This window comes from Cicer arietinum, chromosome 4 (assembly GCF_000331145.2).
Source record: "Cicer arietinum cultivar CDC Frontier isolate Library 1 chromosome 4, Cicar.CDCFrontier_v2.0, whole genome shotgun sequence".
Lineage (NCBI taxonomy): Eukaryota > Viridiplantae > Streptophyta > Magnoliopsida > Fabales > Fabaceae > Cicer > Cicer arietinum.
In genome coordinates, this window is record NC_021163.2 from 8,694,004 (window position 1) to 8,712,981 (window position 18,978).

Sequence of the window (18,978 nt, forward strand, 5' to 3'; positions counted from 1 at the left end):
CCTGCTGAATGTAGTGTCAGATGCATTGGATATACTGTCCACATCATCATATCCAACACTCATTTCATCCCCATATGAATTTGTATATTTTCTGCGCTATCTCATAAGAGTGAATGCATATTTCATTATCATAATTCATAAACATAGATTAAGTTATAGAGGAATAAAGCCATTATTCCATAAACAGCAGACCTGTAATTTCTTCTTGGTGTCAAGCACTGAATTTTAACCTGTAAAAACGAAGAATAAAGGTGTACATATTATATGCTTTGTTATATAGTAGCTTCATGGTGTGTTTGGTTTTGCGGTAACAACAATTAATTTTCAATAAATTGATTTTGTAAAGTTGACTGTGGCTAAAAGTTAGTTGAATGTAGTAACTTCATGTTCGGGTACATTCTATATGAAAGTGAGTTGAACAGTAAATTTTAGGTTAAAATTCAATTATAGAGCCGAAAGTTAAAAATTCTAGAAGCAAGATTAATTTTAATTGAGAACATCCAAACATGTCCAAATCAATTTGACATATTTAGAATCATTTTTTATTCCTCCAAAAGTGAAATCAAACATCTACTTAGTCAAAAGGTAATCCATATCAAGGCAATAAAAAAGCATTAACATATGAACAATACAAATTCATACTGTCACTGTCTAGAGTAGCACTGGAGTAATAGTAGCTAGAAATATAGCTCCTAGAGTTGGTGAAATTATTGTCACTTACTCCCTATGAAACTAAATATAAACAATAAAAGCCTTACTTGTAAGATTGCCCCATGTGAACCATGTTGTATCAAAGGCAATGATGCAGTGCAAGTCTCTGGTACAATGTAACTTGCTAAATTAATGGTAGCCTCCCCAAGGGTCCCAAACCTGGGAGATCCCTGTATTATCACAATGTCATTTGAAAACATTTTTTATTATGAATTGTCACCTTATTTTTTTCTTCTTTTCTTGTCTTCTATTTTTAAAGTGAAAATAGAAAATGTTTTGTGATATAAATCAAATGTAATTAAGCAACAAAGGTAGAAAATCAAACCATTGCTACAAGAAGCTTAAGGAGGCAGGCTTCATTATCTTCATGAGAATAATCAGAAATCCAAATGGTACTTAACATTGAGTCTTCCCAATGACACTGACCATTCTGAACTAATGCTTTGCCAGACTTGGCTATAGTTTCCCCTGTTTCCATAGAAATAATAGAAACAAAAAGCTGGTTCCACCCTTTTTCAATCTACATCATAATAAATAAATAAAACAACTCCATTATTACTAATTGAACAAAATGATAACCAAAATATTGTATTTCCAAACAATACATATATTATTAAATTTGAAAGAAAAAAAACTGGAGCACATAATTTATCCAATTTATCAAATTCACAAAATGAACAATCATCACATCCAAGAACAGAAACATTCAACAATTATTACTATTATATTTTGATCACATGACTCCAAAAAAAACTTGAATTAGATAATTGTAAAGATGAGCATCATTGTAAGAGAGTGAGACTAAGAGAAAAACCTCAAGAGCCTTGAAGTCATAGAACTTGAAATCCAATCTCTCTTCAAATTTATCTCTGCTATGCCCAGTACTAGAACTCTTTATTTTCCTCTTTTCTTTTCTACCCTTCAATTGTCTCTCCTTTTCATGATAAGCTTTGTCACTGCCCCATTGAATCATATCATGCCACAACATTTGTTTATAAATAAGGAAATCTAAGAATCTTAGTAATACTCTTTACATAATTAATAAGAGTAATTAATGTTGTCATGTCATCTCATTACATAATTACAATCGCCATCATGAAATAACTATACAATCAATGATTTTTGTTAGATGTGAACTATTTACAAAGACAATGCATTTACTAAATTCATAATAAAATTACTTGTGAGGAGACAAGAGTATAAGTTTGCATTCAGTTCTTTTAGTTTATAAGAAATGATTTTTCACATTATATCACAAAAAGATTAACATCTTAAATTTGATGGTTCATGCTAAAATCAGTTATGTATTTACATCGTTTAAGAAATAAGAAAAGAGGACATTTACCTTGACATGGCCATTATGCTTCTATATATGAACCGAAGAAAGATAAGTATAACATATTACAAGAAAAATGAAGTGCTTATATATAAGATATGGTGTTATGTTAACTTACAATTTGAATTTTCGATTATTAAGAGCCTTTTGCTCTCTTGAGAAGGTTTCTTTTGGAAATCATAATTTGAAAGTGTTTTTGAATTTTGACTTATAATGTTAGTGCGGTCCAATTATATATAATATACCCGTTTTAGTCAACTACTTAGGTTTCCTCATTTTCATTCATATGAAAGATCAATGGTAATGCAGTCCAAAATTAAATATCCTAATCAAACTCTGAAGATCTTTTTTAATGTTCATCATAGTAAGCAATGCCACATGGGAACAATAGTGACCAGAATTGGGAGGTTTTGCATTTATATATACTTTCAAACATATTTAAAACCCTTTTCACACAAAATTGAGTGTTCTCCTATTTATTCGATCTACAATAGTTCTCTTATTTAAATTTCTTTATTTTCATTTTTATTTTCAACGTGATATTATATTTCTTTTAATTATATTCTCCAATTTTACGTACACAGTTCTCAATTCAATATCTCACTTTTTTGCATTCAAAGTAATTATAAATACACTGATATTTAATAAAAATATTATTATCTCGTTTATTTATATATTATTTTAATTAGCGTGCAAAGATAAAATTCATCATTTATATTGTGGGAAGGATGGGTTATGAAGCTTTATGGGCCGGTCGTTGTTTCCACAACTCAGTTACTAATCGCCATTAAAGACATCCAAAATAAAAAAACATCTGATATGTTGCCATGTTAGTGAAATGGAAAATTTATTCAATTTTGACTTGTCTGAATTTATTTTTGAGAATAAATCTGTGTGAAACATTGTATTTTTTTTTAGTGAAAACATTTTCTATGCTCGTTTAAAATTAAAAATACACAAATTGTTATACCGACTAATTTATTATATCTCGAATTCAAACATAGAATTTTTACACTATCTCGAATTTAAATCTAAATATTTTATAATTGTATAGAAAGGCATTAAAATAATTTAAAAGTTGGCCGTGACTAACTTATTTTTCGTGACATTTGTAAAAGAAACTTGTTTTAACAAGTTTTAGTGAAATCAAAATAATGTATTAAAAGTTGTTTATGATTGGTTTCCAAGTTCCCATCCCATTGCCTTCTTAATTGTAGCAGCCAGTTGATCATAGGGTATACTCCAAGCACAACTCAATTCCTCACTCCATTTATCATCCATTGCTTTCTTTATTGTTTTCAACATTGCTTCTTTTAACACCTACAAAAGATTAGCTTTCCTCTCATCTTGCTTTCAAGCAAAATAATAACCTACATTTTGTGCACTAAATAAAATATATAAATTAAAATTACTAAATTCTATTATTTAAAATAATGTTTTTTTTATTCCTTAATCGGTTCCTTAGAAAAACTAAAATTTTAAAGGTGAATGTTAAATAATAAGAAATTCTAGAAATTTTGTAATTGAAAATCATATCATTCCATGCATTATATTTTTCAAAAACTATGTTTTCAGCAACAAAAAAAAAAATCATTGTTAACCAAAGTCCAAAACATTTGTCTAAGAAATGAACTGCTCATATAAAACTTAATGTAAAATTAGGGAATAGAATACCACGAAATGTTGTTCAGTTACTCCTTTCTGAACGTGGACAGAGGCTAAATATTCTAATGTAACATCATTTGCCAAATCTATCTTCCCTTTTGCTCGAAGTTGAATAGCTGCGTCACGTGTCTACAATTCATAAACCATAGTATCATGCCACATTTTTTATTTCTTGTGAAAGGTGTATCATAGTACATGATATATAATCAACACAACAAAAATTGATACAACTTTTACCATGTCAAAAATCTTTTCAGCATGCGCCTCAAGAGTTGAATTTTGATGTGGTATTCCATCAAAGTTTTTTAAAAATGAGAACATGTCCTTTGATTCCGGTGCTTTCTCCAATATCCTTTTTTCAATTAAACCAAAACCAAAGTGTCACACGTATATATACTATCTATAAGTGTATATTTGATACATAAATAATCAAAATGAGAGGCCATAGATCAAAAGAAGACTTACGATGAATAGAACACAATGCTAAGGTGAGGAATGTTTTTCTTGAATGCTTCCCATGAACTATTCACCAAAGCCTCTTGCTTCTCGGTTAAAGCATCCATGGTATTATTATTATTATTTGGTTTTTTTGTTATTTGTATTCTATGATGCAACAACTCACATACATCTAATACTTGTGTATGGATAAAATTTGGAGACTGCCAAGAGCTATTGTGATTGTTGTTGGAAGTATTTTTTTTTCTTGTGGGGCCAGACAATTATTAAAAGATAATTAAGTAAATATTCGACATTTTAAAATTTTAAAATATATAATACGATTCTACAAAATTTTAGTGTAATTGACACAATCAAAATTATCTCCGCAATCTTATGCGAGAGTCAACTTAAACCCGCAAAATATGATGATTGGTTGGTTGTTTCTAAATCCAAAAAAACCAATTAATATTAGCAATAAAATAGGATCACTTGCAACATCAAGACCTTCCAAATTATTAGAAAATGTGAGTAATAAATTTGATATTCTAAACTTGGTGAAAAATAATAATTCTACAAGTGAACAATTCACTACGAGAAAAAAAACAATCACTTCAAAACGAGCGCATAGTAAGACCAAGGTAACAAACTAACTTGATAATAGGCTTGTTTAACCATCAAAATTAGTTAACTAGTTAATAGACTAAGAATTATTTAACAAACTAAGATTAATTCTAACAATATAAACTAACTAAGATATCTAATGAAATATGTGAAGCGGTATTATTTAAGAAATAACAAAAGAGAAGATTTACCTTGACATAGCCATTATGCTTCTATATATGAACTGAAGAATGTAACACAACTTAAGAGATACTTATAACATATTACAAGAAAAATGAAGAAAGTTACACCATTAACTCCTATTAAGAGCCTTTTGCTCTCTTGAGAGGGTTTCTTTTGGAAATCACAATTTGAAAGTGTTTTTTACTTGTGATATCCGTGCGGTCCAATTTTGGAAATACAATTTGAAAGTGTCTTTCTTTTCATTCATGTGAAGGATCAATGGTATTGCAGTCCAAAATTAAATATCATAATTATACTACCACCAGCCACATATGGAATGAGAAGTTCGTGTGTTTGTTTGTTAAGGATAATTTATTATTATTATTATTATTATTATTATTATTATTATTATTATTATTATTATTATTAGAGAATCTATTATGATTATTATCATCAGATAATCTTAAATTCTATTAGAAACAATTCATATCTATCTATGTTACATATTCGAATATTACTCATAAAAATTCAAGTGGGACATTTTCTAAAGCATACTATTTCAGTATTTCTTTCCTCTCTTACTTTCATTTTATTTTGTTTTAGTAACGCAAATCTTTTTATTTATCTATCCAATTAAATACAATTATCTCATACTTTTTGCAATTTAAACTTCAATTTATCACTTAATGATTCATCAATACACTTAAACACTCTCATCAAACATTTTAGTTTTATAACTCATACATAACAAACCACCAAATATCTTCAAAACATCACTATACAAGTTCCACGGTTTTTCAATCACTCTCTTGCGTTTGAGTCAATTCACTTAACAATGATAAAGACATTATGAAATGCAACCAACTCACATCCATTTGTGTGACTTATTCTAAGTTCACATATATTTCAATAATATTGTTCTTTTGTTGTCAAATTATTGTTGAAGATCATGTATTTAACTATCATAGCATAGGAGATGAGTTTTTTCTCTATGATGTTGAATTCATCTTTCATAGTATTCTTTTTCTTCTTTTTATAGTTAAAAAAAATATAAATTATAATCAAAACAACATAAAGATGAATAATATTAAATATTTGAAAATGAATAAATCCACTCTTAAAGTTTCTTGACCATGTTAAATAATTATTAAAGACAAAAATTGCATCTCAAAAGTTGCAAAATCTTATGAATAATCTCTTATTTCAATATACTTTACATAAATTATATTAGTCAACAAAGTTTTACATTTTTCTTCTTTGCGTTAAAGCAAACTTAACCTGTATATAGTTATTAAAAAATATATTTACTTTTTAACACAAAAATGCTTGAGTATGTTATACTCTAAAACAAAATCACTTTAATTTTAAATTACATATTATTATTATTATTATTATTATTATTATTATTATTATTATTATTATTATATAGTCACTAATATATTAAATTAACGTGCGAGTTAATATATAGTCTTTTTTAGTGTTAAACCTTGAAATTTCTTTTTAATGCTCTATCCTGAAAAATGTTTAAATATGTTTTTTGTCGTTGAAGATAAATATTATTGAATGTTTAATATTTAATTGATTTATTGATTAATTATTTAGTTTTAAATTTTTAATTAAATAATTCAATGAGTTAATAAAATAAATATTAATTTCAAATATTAAATATTGTTTATTAAACAACAATTACACAATCACTATATGTCATTTCATTTAAAATTAGTCATGTCACTGTTTTTTTATTAAAAAAGATTCATAATTTTTTTTAAAAAACTTATTAATATTTACAAGGATATAAATCAAACAAAAAAACGTTATAGATGCTAAAATCAAAATAAAACATATTTGTAAGAATAAAAAATATATCTAAATCAAAATAAAATAACATTAAGCGATTAAATTTTATAGACAAATATGTGTAAATTAATAAAGTTATGTTAGTTTTTAGACTTGGACTTACGACGACCACTGCTTAAATCTCTTTGGAAGTTATTTAACTCATTAATTAAGAAACCTACGAGGGAGCATTATGCAACTGTATATTCTTATTTTGACAAAAAAAACAAAAAGAATTTTCAAAAACACCTTACATTGTTTGTATTGCTTATATATTCCTAAAAAGATAATAATAATATTGACTATGTGATGTCTTCCTTCAAATGCATATCTTCTGTCATATATCCAAGCAAGAGAGAGGGAGCATGAAAGTGTTTTTATAATCAATTATTTGTAGCATAGTGATTGTGTTTGCATGAATTCCGATTACTGGCTTGCCATGCTTTTTGTTAAATGATATAACATCTCATAAATTTCTCATACATTATGAAAGTTTTGTCACCGTCTTCCACTAAAATTAATTTTAACATATATTTAAAGTCGCATACTTTATTTTTTTTACAAGGTACATAAGTGTTTAGATGACATAATTTTTTTCTTGAGAGGCGAAGGACATAAAAATAATTCAAGGTTGCCCGTGACTAACTTATTTTTAATTGACATTTGTAAAAGAAACTTGTTTTATATTAACAAGTTTTAGTGAAATCAAAATCACATATTATAAACTTGTTTATGATTGGTTTCCAACTTCACCATCCCATTGCCTTCTTAATTGAAGCTGCCAATTCATCATATGGTATACTCCAAGCACAACTCAATTCCTCACTCCATTTATCATCCATTGCTTTCTTTATTGTTTTCAACATTGCTTCTTTAAATACCTATAAAATAATAGCTTTGGTTAGCTAATTAGCTCTAATATTTAATTAAAGAAAATTGATAACATCCTATTTGTGCACTAAATAAAGAATTAAAATAGTAAATTTTATTTTGAAAAATATAGTTTTTAAAATTAGTAATATACAATATACTGAATTCTATGATTTTTTTTTTATTATTGTTTTTTTTCATTCCTTAATCAGTTCCACAGAACAACTAAAAATTTAAAGTATAATATATGTTAAAGAATAAGAAATTATTGTAATGAAATCATTTCATCCATTATATTTGTAAGAATTAAATATATTTTTAATCGCTATAAAATTTTAATTCATTAACTAGTGTCCATAGCATTTTTCTGAAAAATGAATTGCTCGCATAAAACATTTAAAATGAGTAACTAATAATATTGCATATATAACTTTATATAAAATTAGGAAGTATTATACCAAAAAATGATGATCAATTACTCCTTTTTGAACGTGGACAGAGCCTAAATATTCTAATGTAACATCATCGGCCAAATCTATCTTTCCTTTTGATCGGAGCTGAACAGCTGCATCACGTGTCTATAATTCAAAAAGCATAGTATCATAGACATGAATCTTTTTTGTTGTGGAAAAGGTGTATCATAGGACATGACGAAATACTAATTGAAAACATTTCTAAAAAATAATTGGAAACATGTTCATAGGATTTGGATACTATTTTTACCATGAATTGCACTAACCATGTCAAAAATCATTTCAGCATGCGCCTCAAGAATTGTATTGTTATGTGGTATTCCATCAAAGTCTTTTAAAAATGAGAACATTTCCTTTGATTCTGGTACTTTCTCCAATATCCTTTTTTCAATCAAACCAAAACCAAAATGTCACACGTATACTATCTATAAGTGTATATTTGATTTAAAGGAAAAAAACTACATACATAATTTGTTGCATAAATAATTCTAAAATACATTAAACTTTACTTTCGATTCATCCATTAATTGTTACAATGGTTAGTCCTCGCATCATTTAACTATTAGTTGCAAGCATTCGAAATAGTCTACAACCACTTCAACCAATTGAAATATTGTGCCAGCTTTATATATATTATGTATATAATAATTAACAGTGATTGTTCATTCGTCCCCTTGTTTGCTTTCTTGTCTCCAAATATACTACAAGAAGCTAAAATTCGATAAATAAAAAAGGCGAAAAAATGAACAAACATTGGAGGTTGAATAAGCAACTATCAAAAGATGTTATAGAAATCCCTCACATATTTGGACCCATAGTACTTATATCCTATCACATACTTTTGCAATAGATAATCACACTATAACTGAAAATGACAAAGATCGAAAGGAGAGACATAGACAAAGAAAACTTACAAGGTATAGAACAGAATGCTAAGGTGAGGAATGTTTTTCTTGAATGCTTCCCATGAACTATTCACCAAAGCCTCTTGCTTCTCGGTGAAAACATCCATGGTATTATTATTATTATTTGGTCTTTTTTGTTTCCTTTTGTTATTTCTATTTTATATACATCTAATACTTGTTTTAGAAGGTTTGGGGAATATGAAGAGCTATTGTTATTATTTGAAGTTTTTTTTGGCTTATGGGGTGAGGCAATTACTATAAGATGATTAAATAAATAATTCAACCATTTTAAAATATTGAATATGATCATTTGCAGTTTCTCAGGTAAATATCGGTAACTATCAAGTTTTAAAAAAAACTAATAACACACTCTAGTACAATTTTATAATAATAATAATAATAATAATAATAATCTATCATCTATTTTCAGGTGAAATTATTTTTAGTGTAATAGGGTTGTTTTCACTTTTAGTATAAATAAACTCCAATCTCTATAAACTCCAATCTCTCAAACTTTTTGAGGAAGCCATGAATGTTTTTCATAATAATGTCACATAGTGGATTGGATGATCAATAGTAGTACACTATAGTTTCTAATTCATTTCAACAACGGGTGTAATAAGCAACATGTAAAACTATGGTTTTGTGGCACATTATCAATATCAAGAAAAGCAGAAAAAGTGAAATTTTTCATATCCTATGAGAGGTGGGGAAAGGGAGCTTTACACCCTTGATATGAAACAAATTGAAGAGTTTCTTCATACATAAATTTACCCTGCCAATAAATTTAATGTACTTGACTATGGATATCAATTAGTCCCATGGCCATTCCATTTCACACCTCTCGGTCACAATTGAGTACTCAAACCTGTGAGGTCAGAAGGGAAAATAAATTTCTTATATAATGAAAACATGCAATAATCAATTATACAGCTTGTTTTTCACAGATTTGTTAATATAAACCGAATAGTAATAATTTAGATATATAGATAGATTGATAATTTTTAGAGAAGGCTCAGTCCCATTAGTTTGTCTCCTTTTTTATACTAGGACCAAGATTGTCAAATGGTGGATATAGGGGCATTATAACACTAGTGTATCATAATTTTAACAAACAACTGTTGTTTCGCAATACGCTGATTACCACAAAGTATTGTTGAATTGCGGCTGCAGCAGACTAGCAGTGCTTAAGCACTATATAGCTTAGTGGAATTTGTTATTTTCCAAGTTTTGCAATTGTCTACATTGCAAGGAACTAAGAGAATCCCCATCATTAAAGGGAAATGATAGGGAATATATGTGGTGAGGGATATTCCATAAGGGTTTTTGAACCCTCAAAAACATCTTGCAAACAAACAAGTTAGGCTCACATGACAAGTTTCCCTAAAATTCAGTTTTAATCCCCTAGTCAAAATTTGTAGAATGTTGTAAGTTTTGAAATGATGCAGCTAAGACCATTTTGACACATACAAGAGCTTGGGTAAAAGAAGGAAGGCTTGCAAAACAAAATGAATGGATTTAACTTATTAGCATATTGAAATTTCCCACCTAAGCTTGACTATTGAATAGAAATAAAAAAAAAAATTACATAATAAAAACAGACATTTATATTCTTAGCTGAGAATATAAATAATATATTTGTGCACAAGGAAACGAGCACACACCTCAAGATTGAAAATCAGATGATTTGTCTACAAGACTATTCGATTTTGCCAAACTTGCTTCTCTCCAGATTGCTTTGACTTCATCTGTCCGGAACCGCTGGGTGAATGTAGAATCCTCCAGTGCAGTCGACGCACCGTGGGCAAATTCAAGGAGACCGGTATATGCTATCATTGCACCATTATCAATGCAGTACCTATCATCAGTGGCAAACAACCTTCCACCACGTTCAGAGCACATTGTTCTCATCATCTCTTGCAAGCGCTCGTTGCAACCTACACCTCCAACTATAAGAACATCTTTTGTGTCACAATGAGCCATGGCCCGTTCGGTTATCTCCACCAGCATAGCAAATAGTGTCTCCTACAATATACTAAGAAATATCAACTCACAAATTGTCATTAATTATTATATGAATAAAACTATACAATATACCCGGAGGAAAAGCTCGAAAGGGATCAACACGAATGAAATTTACCTGCAGAGAGTAGCATAAGTCTGCAGGTGTGCACTCATTATTCTTTAACATTTCGACAGCAGTTGCTTCAATATAGCTTAATATTCCACTAAAAGATACATCCATCCCTTTCACAACATAAGGAATGTCTATAAATTTATCCCCTTTCTTCGCAAGCTGGAGGATAAGAAAACTATATAAGGCAAGTTCAAACAGATCAACTCATGACAACATTAATCAGTTAAGCATGATAAAACACGACAAGACCATACATTCAGTGTAAAAATTGTTTTTTAAAATAGTAAATGAACACTGTAAAAAAATTGAGGCCTGATTGGTTTGATAGAATACTTTATGTCTTCATGTTTTTACTTAGAATTACAAAACTACCACTATATTTTCATTTAATTTCCTGTTTTCAAATATTTGTAAGGATACAGTCTATCTGGTTAGACAGTCTATCCGAAGAACAACTATTTTTTTCACTTATTTAGTGCAAAAAAAATATCTTAAAAAAATATCGATAAAAGTGAAAACTAGTGGTAATTTTGTAATTAAAGTAAAAATAGGAAACATGAGTCTTCAAAATGGATAAAAATTAAGATACCACTTTGTTGGAGCTTGAAAAGAAAGATCAAATTTATTTATCACAGTCTAATATGTCAATAACACAGAATCAAAAGCACCAACTCCTATATCAGAAATCCCAAAGTGAAAAAGATAATCACATTCAATTCCCTTTTTCCAGATAAAAACAAGCACATCATGCTCCCAAGTTTCAACCCAACTCATGAAAAATTAAAACAAAAATATCCTTCATAATCATATATCATACATGAGTAACAAACAATGTAAATAAAATAGATAATTAGAAAAATCACCTGCTCAATGTTATATCCAGGACTAGGATCATTAGAAAGTGTCAAAACCCTAGCAAACCGATCCAAACAATTCCCAACAGCAATATCAATAGTCTCCCCAAAAATTCGATACCGTCCTTCACTATATGCAATAACCTGAGTATTACCACCGCTAACATACAATACAACAGGGTCATCCGCCCCAGTTACAATCCTACCCATTTCAATATGAGCAACACAATGATTAACACCAACAATAGGTTTCTTCCAAAGCTGTGAAAGCACGCGGACAACAATAGCAGAAACTTGTAATGGAGCTCCCATACCAGGACCTTTAGTGTAACAAATGCAATCAATTTCTTGTGGAGTTATCTGTGCTGTTTCCAAAGCTGATTTAACAAGCGGAAGAATGTGTTGGAGATGGTGTTGTGCTGTTTCTCTTGGAAGAAAACCTTGACCAGGTGGTGTTATATATGTGTGGCGTGGATTTGAAAGAATTGTTCCATCTAGGGTTACTACACCAACACCTATTTTGTTTGCTGAACCTTCGAATCCTATTGCTATCATTCTCTTCATTTTCACTTTGAAAGAGGAAATAAATAAATAAAACAAATAAATAAAAAAGAGATGTTATTATTGATTAATATTAAAATTTGAGTATATGAAGAATGGAGGAAAATGGTGGCTACCGTGGAAGTGGAAGGTTGCACGGTGATTGATGGCAACGATGCTGATTGATTATGGTGGAACGACGACTAGTGGTGGATCCAAGACCCTGGCCTAAGGGATGCAAACTATTTAAATACAAATAATAATCAACTTGGACATTAAAAAGGGAAATTACACTGTTCCAATGGTATCTATGAGAATATGATTAAGATAGAAATATTTGACAGGCCATTTAAAATATCAATCAATTATCATGAATAATGATGACAAGAACCGGAACATAAAGGTTGCATGTGTGAACTAGATATTACCATTGTCATAACTGCAAAATCCTTTTCAGGTATTACAAATGGGGACAGCTAAACAACAACAATCATACACTTAAAAAGCTGGTTTTAAAATGGGTCAGTACAAAAATCTGGTTTAGAAGTGGGTTGGCGTAAAACCTAGTTTTCACGTGGGTCGGCCCAAAATCCAGTTTTTCCTTGAATTGGTTTTAAATACAGTATTCGAAATCCAGTTTTTTAGTATTCATCTAAAATTTCACTACCTCCCGCTCCACAATCTTCATAGGTCCTAGAGAATTAATCTACTAACTTCACATGTTTCTATAGAACCTTGTTTCAGAAGAGCTAACTATAGAATCAACCGCTTCATTCTGAAAACTCCAACCCTACTAACATAAAATTCAAGTTACTTCCCTATAAATCAGTACAAACAAATTTCCACAAAATTAATTACAAATGTGAATAAAAAATGAAAGTACAAAAGAATGATCCCATATATACATGATGATTTACTGCTAACAATCCGAATTTTCCTTCCAAGTTAAACATTGTATCAACTTCACAACACAAACAATCCATTGTCTCCAATTCAACCTTTCTGTATCAGCAAACTTATTAAACCAGTTCCACAAATTGAATCCTAACTCAATCAGAAATAAACCTTAAAACCACAGTTTGAATTCGAGATAAACTTAGAAACAATAATTCAATAAAAATTGAAACCAATGACAACAGCTTAAAATCGAGAGAAACCACACAACACAGAAATGGGAAATAGAGATTGAATAATGAAGAGACATACCTCCGGCAAGGGACGTGAGGCGGCGGCGGAAACAAGTAAAAAGGGATAGTATAGTTCCTAGAGTTTTGGAATGAGAGGGTGACAATAATTAACGTTAGTGTTCTTTTTCAGTCAGAGCCCAAACCAGACAAAGTTTGGGCTGCAATAAGTTTTACCCCAATTTCGATATACAAAATTTTACCCTATTACGCCCACTTTTAATATTTAATGGAAACTTTATTTTATCATTATTTTTTTTAAAATAAAAAGTTAAAAATCACCATTTATAATAAATTTAAATTTTGAATTTTCTAAATCACAAATATATTTAAAACATTTTAACTCTGAACACATTTATATTCTGAAAATTTTAAAATAACATTTTTAATATATATTTATATTTTAGAAATTTTAAATTTTAAATTTCTGAAACACAGCTGAATAAGGTAAAAGTGGAATAATTTTTTTTGTAAAAATAATAAAATAAATAATTTGTTTAAAAAAATGTAGGATAAGAATATAATTATGAAATATAAGATAAAATTTTCTTTGATATATATCCTCATATATGAAAAACATACGCCCTCCCCTCAAAAGAAAAGACAAGGATTCATTTGGATTTTCATATTTGTTCTTAGTACTTTTTAAATTTTCATTTTTCAATTCATTTCTTTCTTTTATTTATATTACGGTGAATATTGATTTTTTAAATTGATTCATACTTTAAAGAAATGTAAAATCAATAAATCATATTCCCTCCGTTGCTTGCTTTTTTTATTTTTGTTATAAGTAATTTTAACTAATTTTTCAATTTTCAATTTTATCATTCATATAATACCCTTCATTAAAATTTTACCAATAACTCACCTTATTGACCAATCACGATCCTGGAGAATACTGAATGAATATTTCCACCATGGACAGTAATCATAAAGGAGAAAATGAAAAGTGACGAAATTTGTGGAATGTTGAATTTTTAAATGATATCATTTTACAATACAAGATAAATTGGAGGACAATATTCTAATATTAAACTTCAACAGGAAATAGGAATTGGCTTTGCATTTTGCTGCCTGCCATGAACCCTATGTATAACAAAATAGTCGTGCTAGAGAAGAGCTATGTTATTCCTCTCAACTCTCACGATAACAATTCATCTCATTGGAAATTTTTTATAAAAGCGCATGGTGCTTCCATAACTACAATTCTCATAAGCACCCAAAACTTCTCCTCCATAATAGAGATACCTATTTAGTTTAGTCCTAAATAAGTGAAGCATCCACCATATTAAATACTCCAAAGACACATATTATGAAATCAAATATATAAATTTTATTTTTTAAATTATATATTCAACTTTTAAAAAATAAAAAAATATCTAATATAATTCTAAGAATTTTGCTAACATATGTTATGTATCATTATTTCTTAATTTGTGTGAATTTTTCTAACTATCGTGGATCAGATGGAGTAATTGACATTTTACACAATAATCTCTTGAGAGACGGAAAGGGTAATTTGGTGTGGTGCATGCTACAAAATTGTCAATGGTCGGGGCCGGTTAAAATAATCTCGATAATTAATTATTTTACTCAGTATAGCAATAATTAATAAAAAGCTCGTCAAATTCATTAAAAAAAACATGTACTTTTCTATATAAAAAATTAATTAGTGTGAGATAATCGGCCCCAATTCAAAATAAAAACAATCTTGGAGTTTTAACATTTAAAAAAAAAATTACCTTTGTCTTCATTCAAAAACACTTAACTGTGTCCAAACCCAGATACATAACCTGTAATTTGTCATTAATCAAAACATCGGAGTCCACGTCATTTTTTAATGGGTATGACACAAACTGTGTCATTTACTTAAAAGTAACACACATTTTTAAATTATTACATAAATATTAAGCTCTACAATATAACTTATACAAATAATCTATACAAAATTTATTTTTATTAAAAAATAGTTTTCATTCATTATAATATTTAAATTGATAAAATATATTGATCGATAACAAAATAAATTTAAAATTGTTAAAAAAAAATTTAGGGATGTATTTGAACATGAAGGTCATAAAGATTTTATGGATTTCTTTATTTTTAATAAAAAATATTCAAAAAATAAAATTATAAATAATAATTACAGGTGATATGCCACCTCAACATTTTTTTAATAAAAAAATTAAAAGATGACTAACTTTAACGTTTTAAAAGATAAGACCTCAACAAGAAATAAAAAATAAAAGACAAATATATCACAATTAAATAAGTTCTGATATAATTATGTCTAAAATAAACATAAAATAAGATCGAAAAATAAACAGGGCAAAAAAATTCAAATTATCGGAATTGAAAAATTGTTTTGGCAAATTAAAAATTGAGTTTCTGCAATTTTGGAAAACTAAATTTTAAAATTGTCGGAACAAATTTAGATTTCAACAAACTTTTCGGAGTTTAAATTTTTCGAAATTATGAAAAAGTTAATTTTGAATTTGCCGCAATGAAATTGTGTTATCTAAATTTAATGTTTGAATTTGATGAAAATCAATGTGACACCAAATCAATGTTCCGAAAGTTGACTTTGTTAATTTATTATTTTGTTCCAGTAAATTGGAAGGATGAATTTGTTGGAGTTAGACAAAGTCAACTTCCAATTTCTTAGAACTTCCCCTAATATTAACGAAAGCTTTTGAAAAAAAATTCCGCCCCCTTGTTAGGATTAAGGAGTACAAAAATGAGAGTAGAAGGTAAAGCATTTTATCATTTTTTTTACGAAGGTCAAGCATTTTATAATGAAAGAGAGAATACATGCAACTAGGCCTGCTTTTTCTTTGGTGGTTTCAAGGGCCTCTAGGCCCCATGGAAGAAGGAGTATTATCGAGCTTTTTGCTGCCATGTCAGCATTGAAGTAAATTTAACACAAGAAGGGGGAGATGGTTGAATAGTGATCCATAGAAACTCTTAGCTTAAGATGCACACTTTGATAAAGAGGACTTCTTTATGCAAGCTAAAATTTATGGGAGGCATGGAATTTAGAAGTTCCAAAGGTTTCAATATGATTACTGTCCTTGCCATACAGGGATGATGGATATCATTGTCCAACATTGATTACTTATTAGCTCAATGCTTAAAGTAGGCAAGATATTTCCCACGGTAGACTTCCTTAAAGGCTTAAGTTGGTCACAACTCACAAGGCGTGCTTTACTTGGTGAACCCTCCATCAAGTTAATGATACTATCACTATCAAGAAAGCCAGTATGTGGAGAACGGGTTAGGGCCACAACATTCATATATGAGAATATAATTGATTTCCTTTACAAAATATATTTAGGTGTTCCCCATAATACTCATTTGTGGAGAGCACGATTTGTTAGTTAGTAACAAGGACCGAGCCATTGACCTCAGCTAATACAATGACACATCTCTTTAGCTAGGTTTGCTGTTTTTAAATTTCTAATCCACTCAATTTGGCTAGTAGATATTTGCCTAACATATTGCATTTTTGGTTTGACATTTGAGTGGAGTATATTTTTCAGTCAAAAAAGAAAAGTCTATAATATATGTATTCAGGGAAAATAAATTCAATACGAGATTAAACAAAAATCATACAATGGGGCAGAACATCCAAGAGAGCCCATTGCGCAATCGAAATCTTTATAAATTGTAAGAAGTCTCCCTTAGCACTCAAATATTTTTATTGATGATAGAATTAATAAAAGGTATTTTTTTTAAAGATATTACTCTAAAATGCCAGAGTTCAAACCAGGTATCCCTGTCAGGTGGTAAACAGTGCACAATTAAGGAATGCTATCAAAATACTCTTTTTTAGACAAACTACCAAATACTCTTTTGAACTTTATTCTTTTTACAATTCTTAACTAGAGCGACTAATAATTTAAAAGACAATTTTTAAAGCAGGTATAGAAAATAGCAATATGTAAGAAATCAGAGTAACCCTGCCCAGAAGACAAAAGAGTAAATAACTAAATTGCATGAACTGACAATCAAATAAGGAATTTAGTAATTTACAAAGAAACATGATATTCTTGTAACCAAGGGACTAAAGCCCAATTGAGCACACGTGACATGTACTACGCCACAAAACGCACAATTGAGTCATGCATATAAGCCTATAACCATAAATTTGATCCAAGTACAACCTTTCACTTTCTTGTGTATGAAAAACTAACAACCCTCAAGATACGAAATGGATTTATTACATTGAAAATCATTTTTGACTGAACAAAAGAGTAAGCTGAAGAGCAAACAGTAATTCCTCTTGACTATTTCTTGCTTCTACCACAGTCCCATGAAAATATTAACTAAACAATAGGGATCTATCTAGTGCAGAAAATTGACCTGAAACAAAATTTGACAAAATGCTCCTGGTCCTATTGCTCAATCAGCGTACCTGGGAAGGTGAACAGAGCAGTCCAGAAGCATCAGCCCCTATCACTGAAATATCACAAACAGTACAAAGCTGCCCCTCCTGGCTTAGCACAAAACGAGAAGTACAATATGGGCAAGAAACATCCTTCTGTCCTCGATAGATGGGCACATAGGTTGCACCACAAATTACAAATGGGTTTCGGAAATCATAGTTCAACTGTGTGGCATCAGTCATATTTCTTTCTGCAGCTGCCAGCACTTGCCTTGCTGTCTTCGCTTGGTTTTCAATGGTGGGATTTGTCTCAAGTAGCCTCCTAGCAAAGTTAGCAGCAGTGGCATGGTTCTTTGCCCTAAAGCAGACACTCATTGCATTGGACAAAGCTAGCCTCAAGTGAGGTGCCTGAAGGTTGCAGTGAGTGAAATAAGCAGCAAGCTCCTGCTGTCTTACTGGATTGTCCTTAGTTTCTCTCCTCTTCAGCTCCATCTGCAGACCCAAAACATACTCTTTGACTATGATAATCAGTTCCTTCACATCATCCACTTCCCTCCTTGACTCCACCACAATCAAAGGAATTGTATGAAGAATATTAACAAACGTCTTAAGAGCCTCAGTGAATTTCCCGGCAGTAAAAAACTTATAACCAGCTCTAAGCTTTTCATCCAGCTGAGACAATTTGAAAGGAAGTGCTGGGGGGCCTCTCACATTTGCAGGAGATGACTCAGTCCAACCTCTTTCAACTGCAAGTGGTATGATTGGAGCAGATGAAAAGGCACGCAGATAGGAATGACTGCCAGTATGAAGATCAAGAAACATCGATTTCAAGGGGGCAAAATTTCTTATCCCAAGTTGTCGG

At 29.7% G+C, this 18,978-nt stretch overlaps 5 protein-coding genes across 7 annotated transcripts in view; all 5 read right to left on the minus strand.

Moving 5' to 3' along the window:
- LOC101497287 (uncharacterized) overlaps window positions 1–2,155 on the minus strand; it is a 5,959-nt gene extending 3,804 nt beyond the window's left edge. Inside the window, exons 1-6 of the mRNA XM_073366874.1 lie at window positions 2,057–2,155; window positions 1,526–1,667; window positions 1,037–1,231; window positions 759–881; window positions 193–230; window positions 6–91 (exon numbers count right to left, since the gene is read on the minus strand). Coding sequence (XP_073222975.1) covers window positions 6–91; window positions 193–230; window positions 759–881; window positions 1,037–1,231; window positions 1,526–1,667; window positions 2,057–2,070 — 598 coding nt within the window. The 5' untranslated portion in view covers window positions 2,071–2,155. The remainder of the gene's footprint in view (window positions 1–5; window positions 92–192; window positions 231–758; window positions 882–1,036; window positions 1,232–1,525; window positions 1,668–2,056) is intronic.
- Window positions 2,156–3,008: 853 nt separating this feature from the next.
- Window positions 3,009–5,180, minus strand: LOC101502441 (atypical leghemoglobin 2-1-like). 2 transcript variants are annotated; one of them, XM_073367724.1, is made up of 5 exons: window positions 4,963–5,178; window positions 4,178–4,315; window positions 3,950–4,064; window positions 3,722–3,841; window positions 3,009–3,367 (listed from the first exon to the last, which is right to left on the minus strand). In XM_073367724.1, the coding sequence occupies exons 1-5, from the start codon at window positions 4,974–4,976 to the stop codon at window positions 3,218–3,220; spliced, it is 537 nt and encodes a 178-aa protein (XP_073223825.1). In that variant the 5' UTR covers window positions 4,977–5,178; the 3' UTR covers window positions 3,009–3,217. The 2 variants fall into 2 exon arrangements, with proteins under 2 accessions (XP_073223825.1, XP_073223826.1); XM_073367725.1 differs by lacking the exon at window positions 4,178–4,315 and having other exon boundaries at window positions 4,963–5,180.
- Window positions 5,181–7,275: 2,095 nt separating this feature from the next.
- LOC101502744 (atypical leghemoglobin 2-1-like) lies at window positions 7,276–9,261 on the minus strand. Its single transcript, XM_004496088.4, has 4 exons — window positions 9,027–9,261; window positions 8,379–8,493; window positions 8,098–8,217; window positions 7,276–7,650 (listed from the first exon to the last, which is right to left on the minus strand). Exons 1-4 carry the CDS (start codon window positions 9,122–9,124, stop codon window positions 7,519–7,521), a joined length of 465 nt encoding a protein of 154 aa, XP_004496145.1. The 5' UTR covers window positions 9,125–9,261; the 3' UTR covers window positions 7,276–7,518.
- Window positions 9,262–9,552: 291 nt separating this feature from the next.
- LOC101503056 (uncharacterized) lies at window positions 9,553–13,897 on the minus strand. 2 transcript variants are annotated; one of them, XM_004496090.4, is made up of 6 exons: window positions 13,755–13,897; window positions 12,686–12,776; window positions 12,018–12,577; window positions 11,158–11,313; window positions 10,682–11,042; window positions 9,553–9,885 (listed from the first exon to the last, which is right to left on the minus strand). In XM_004496090.4, the coding sequence occupies exons 3-5, from the start codon at window positions 12,570–12,572 to the stop codon at window positions 10,683–10,685; spliced, it is 1,071 nt and encodes a 356-aa protein (XP_004496147.1). In that variant the 5' UTR covers window positions 12,573–12,577; window positions 12,686–12,776; window positions 13,755–13,897; the 3' UTR covers window positions 9,553–9,885; window position 10,682. The 2 variants fall into 2 exon arrangements, with proteins under 2 accessions (XP_004496147.1, XP_004496146.1); XM_004496089.4 differs by having other exon boundaries at window positions 12,686–12,790; window positions 13,755–13,857.
- Window positions 13,898–17,698: 3,801 nt separating this feature from the next.
- LOC101503611 (coatomer subunit alpha-1-like) overlaps window positions 17,699–18,978 on the minus strand; it is a 5,048-nt gene continuing 3,768 nt past the window's right edge. Inside the window, exon 4 of the mRNA XM_073367960.1 lies at window positions 17,699–18,978. This exon is cut by the window's right edge and continues 3 nt beyond it. Coding sequence (XP_073224061.1) covers window positions 18,138–18,978 — 841 coding nt within the window. The 3' untranslated portion in view covers window positions 17,699–18,137.

Excerpts from the sequence above, each read along its gene's own strand:
- LOC101502441 (XM_073367724.1), bottom strand. Across the intron at positions 4,065-4,177 it reads AGCATTGTGTTCTATTCATC|GATATTGGAGAAAGCACCGG; the intron begins GTAAGTCTTCTT and ends AATTGAAAAAAG. Across the intron at positions 3,368-3,721 it reads TAACTGAACAACATTTCGTG|GTGTTAAAAGAAGCAATGTT; the intron begins GTATTCTATTCC and ends AATCTTTTGTAG.
- LOC101502744 (XM_004496088.4), bottom strand. The coding sequence starts at position 9,124 with ATGGATGTTTTCACCGAGAAGCAAGAGGCTTTGGTGAATAGTTCATGG. Across the intron at positions 8,218-8,378 it reads CTGAAATGATTTTTGACATG|ACACGTGATGCAGCTGTTCA; the intron begins GTTAGTGCAATT and ends TTTGAATTATAG. Across the intron at positions 7,651-8,097 it reads TAATTGATCATCATTTTTTG|GTATTTAAAGAAGCAATGTT; the intron begins GTATAATACTTC and ends ATTATTTTATAG.
- LOC101503056 (XM_004496090.4), bottom strand. The coding sequence starts at position 12,572 with ATGAAGAGAATGATAGCAATAGGATTCGAAGGTTCAGCAAACAAAATA. Across the intron at positions 11,314-12,017 it reads CTGGATATAACATTGAGCAG|CTTGCGAAGAAAGGGGATAA; the intron begins GTGATTTTTCTA and ends CTTATCCTCCAG. Across the intron at positions 11,043-11,157 it reads ACTTATGCTACTCTCTGCAG|GAGACACTATTTGCTATGCT; the intron begins GTAAATTTCATT and ends AGTATATTGTAG.